At 44.0% G+C, this 3372-nt stretch overlaps 1 protein-coding gene across 1 annotated transcript; it reads left to right on the forward strand.

Annotated features, from left to right (window-relative positions):
• Nucleotides 1-1584: 1584 nt before the first annotated feature.
• Nucleotides 1585-2070, forward strand: LOC130734560 (uncharacterized). Its single transcript, XM_057587030.1, has one exon. It carries the CDS (start codon nucleotides 1585-1587, stop codon nucleotides 2068-2070), a length of 486 nt encoding a protein of 161 aa, XP_057443013.1.
• Nucleotides 2071-3372: the final 1302 nt, after the last annotated feature.

A 3372-nucleotide genomic window follows, 5' to 3' on the forward strand; every position in this document is an offset into this window, starting at 1 on the left:
GAGAAGTTATCAGTCTGCATCCAGAATGCAGTAAACGATCTTTCATGGCATCCGATCCAGGTATCGCGTGGTGGTCCTCAACTCTCTCATCTATTTTTCGCTGACGACGTATTGCTTTTTTGTAAGGCCAATGCTGGTCAGTTTCAACATGTAGTGCAGATTCTTGAGGAGTTTGGTGACGCTTCTGGCTTGCATGTGAATATTGCAAAGTCTAAAGCAATTTGCTCCAAAGGTGTGCCAACATCGGTTAAGAGGGAGATCTCCTCAGTTTGTCCCATTCCTATTGCATGCGACCTAGGAAAGTACTTGGGGTTTTCGTTGACTAGTGGCAGGACATCTCATGAGAACTTCAAGGGCCTTCTTGACCAGGTGGCTCGCAGGCTAGCTTCATGGAAGAGTCGTCTCTTAAACACGGCAGGTAGAATATGCTTGGCTAAGTCTGTCTTGTCGGCTATTCCAACGTACTCTATGCAGGTTGTGTGGTTGCCTCGTCGAACTCTTTCTTGTCTGAATAAATTGACCAGGTCCTTCATATGGTCTAGCAACTCTGGGAGTAAAGGATGGCATCGGTTTTCTTGGGAAACACTGATTTTACCACAGAATTTGGGGGTCGTGGGTATGAGAGATGCAGTGCATGCAAACACCTCACTCATGGGGAAGCTAGTCTAGGATCTAGTGCAGAATTCTGATAAGCTCTGGGCCCGTGTGTTGACTCACAAATATTTAGAGGGAGCCTCGGTTTTGGAAGCACAAGCAAGTCAAGGTTCCTCCTCGTTTTGGAAAGGCCTTCTGAAAGCGAGGGATGCGTTGAGGGACGGTTTTGTGTTTACTATGGGCAGAGGTAGCACTTCTTTGAGGTTTGGGGACTGGAGTGGTTTAGGGGCCCTTGGCAAACATACTCCTTTCATTCATATTTCCGACTCTCCCCTAACCCTCGCAGATGTGGCCAGGAATGGGACTTGGGACAACTCGAGATTATCATGAATCGGTTGCAGGAATTTAACCCCGTAGTGAGGGGGAATGTTAGTGATCGTTGAGTTTGGAAGCATAGTAGGCAAGGCATCTACAAGGCTTCAGATGGCTATGCTTGGCTGACTAATGGGTTGGTTCAACCCCAAGGGAATGAAAGTTGGATGTGGATTTGGAAGATAATGGCCCCGGAGAAAGTCTGTGTTTTCCTTTGGTTTGTCGTACATGATGTGCTGCAGGTAAATGGCCATCGTTATCGCTGTCACTTTGCAACTTCTCAGTGTTGTCCTCGCTGTTCTCATTCGTGGGAGGACAACCTTCATTGCCTGCGAGATTGTCCTTTCTCCCGAGAGGTTTGGACACGTTTGGATGTGCTTGGTTGGACAGGCTTTGCAGCAGGATCAGTGAAGGATTGGGTGCGCTCCCTAGTTCAAGGTCAGCATTCGTATCTGTTCATTGCAGATGTTTGGGTGTTTGGCGGTGGCGAAATATTATGGTTTTGGGAGATGATGATTGGTCTATTGAGGGCGTGATTCGGTGGATTCACCAGAAGAGCAAGGACTATGCTCGTTGGCTAGGGACAGGGAATTTAGACTCGATTCCTGGACCGGTGCGATGGCAGCTCCCTCCCCGTGCACCGTTAAGCTGAACACAAATGGCTCCTTTCATGAGGATCGTCGACGCATGGGCTATGGCGGGGTGGTGAGGAAATCCTCGGGCAACTGGGTTACAAGATTCCTGGCTGGTGCTAGTGGTGGTGATGCTTTAATGGCAGAACTGTTAGCTCTTAGATATGGACTCCAGTTAGTTTGGGAGAGTGGTATGCGGGTTGTTATGTGTGAAATTGACTGCTTGGAAATTATTGATACGCTGCAAGGGGATCGGATAGATTTTCATGAGCTCGCTGCTGAGTTTGTTGAGGTCAGGAGTTTGCTGCAGCAAGATTGGGAGGTCCAGCTCTTGCACATTCCGAGAAGTGCAAATGATGTTGCAGATTGTCTTGCCGGATTAGGGGCTACTCCCCAGTGCGCGTTGCTTCATTTGGATACTCCACCTATGGAGGTGGATCCCATCTTGGCTAGGGATTTCTTAGCCTTGTAGTTTTCTTTTCTTTGTTGTTTATTTTCCGATGTACAAAAAAAAAAAGAAATTGGTATTTTGGAGCATAAAATTTAGTAGGGTTTTGAGAGCTTTTTCAAGGCTTTTACCGGAGATTATAGGTGCTATTTCTCCTCTCTTGTGATCTTGATTACGATCATGCTTGGCTAAAGCTCTTTTAGTACTTGGGTTGTTGATTCTTTTTATGATTATGTTTTGATTCGATCATTTGCTTTATATGAATTCTATTTATCAATGTACGTAGTTGTTTCAGTATAATCAAGATAAAATGAAACAACTACGTAGATTGATAAATAAAATTCATATAAAGCAAAGGTTCAAATAAAAACATACTCCTAAAAAGGATTTACAATCTAAGTACTAAAAGAGGTTTAACCAAGCATGATCATAAACAAGTTTACAAGACGAGAAATAATACATAGAAAAATTTTATGCTCCAAAATACCAATTTCACGTTCTAATCTATATATTAGTTTTTGCAATATTCCCTTATGCTGCCACCGCTCACTTTTCCTTCTGTTATGTTTCTTTATTGGCTTAATTGCACTTTTCATCCCTGATCTATCACTATTGTGCGATTTGGGTCCCCTTATTTTAAAACGAGCGATTTGCATCCCACATGTTTTTACCGTCAACAACTTTGGTCCTTCTGTTAATGTTCCATCCAAAATTTGACAGAAATGAGTGATTTGGACTTTATTAAATTAGCTGGCACAAAAACAATTCCAAGTAGATAATTAGTTTACACATCATTTTTATTTTACAAATAATACATTATAACCCAAACAAAAATTAAAAAAAATCCCCAAACCCTGATTCTTATCATCTTCAACCTTCAGCCCCCACCACCATCTTCAACCTCTAGCCCCCCACTCGCATGCCACCACCACAACGTCCCCTCCGGCCACCATGCCCCCTCCCTCCAACCCTCCAAATGGCGAGTCGGAGCACAACAATCCCTCACCTCCACCTCCACCTCCACCTTCACAGCCTCATCTCAAACGTGCTCCGATATCAATGACCCTCAACGACCCCTCAACTCCTCACCTCACACCGCAAGTCAAACCTCCTTGTGCCACCGAGTATGGCCGCAACCCAGCGTTTTGCAGATCGATGGAGGCGAAGAAAATAGAACAATAAGAAAAGTAATTGTGTGTTTAAGCTTTTGGCTATGGGGTTTGATTTATGGTTTTTTTGAGTTAAAAGTGAGGGGAAGAAACTGAAAAACTAGCAAAGTAACTCAAAAACCAAATTGATTGTGTTGTTGGGTGGAAAAGTAACTCA

Source organism: Lotus japonicus, chromosome 1 (genome assembly GCF_012489685.1).
Source record: "Lotus japonicus ecotype B-129 chromosome 1, LjGifu_v1.2".
Taxonomy (NCBI): domain Eukaryota; kingdom Viridiplantae; phylum Streptophyta; class Magnoliopsida; order Fabales; family Fabaceae; genus Lotus; species Lotus japonicus.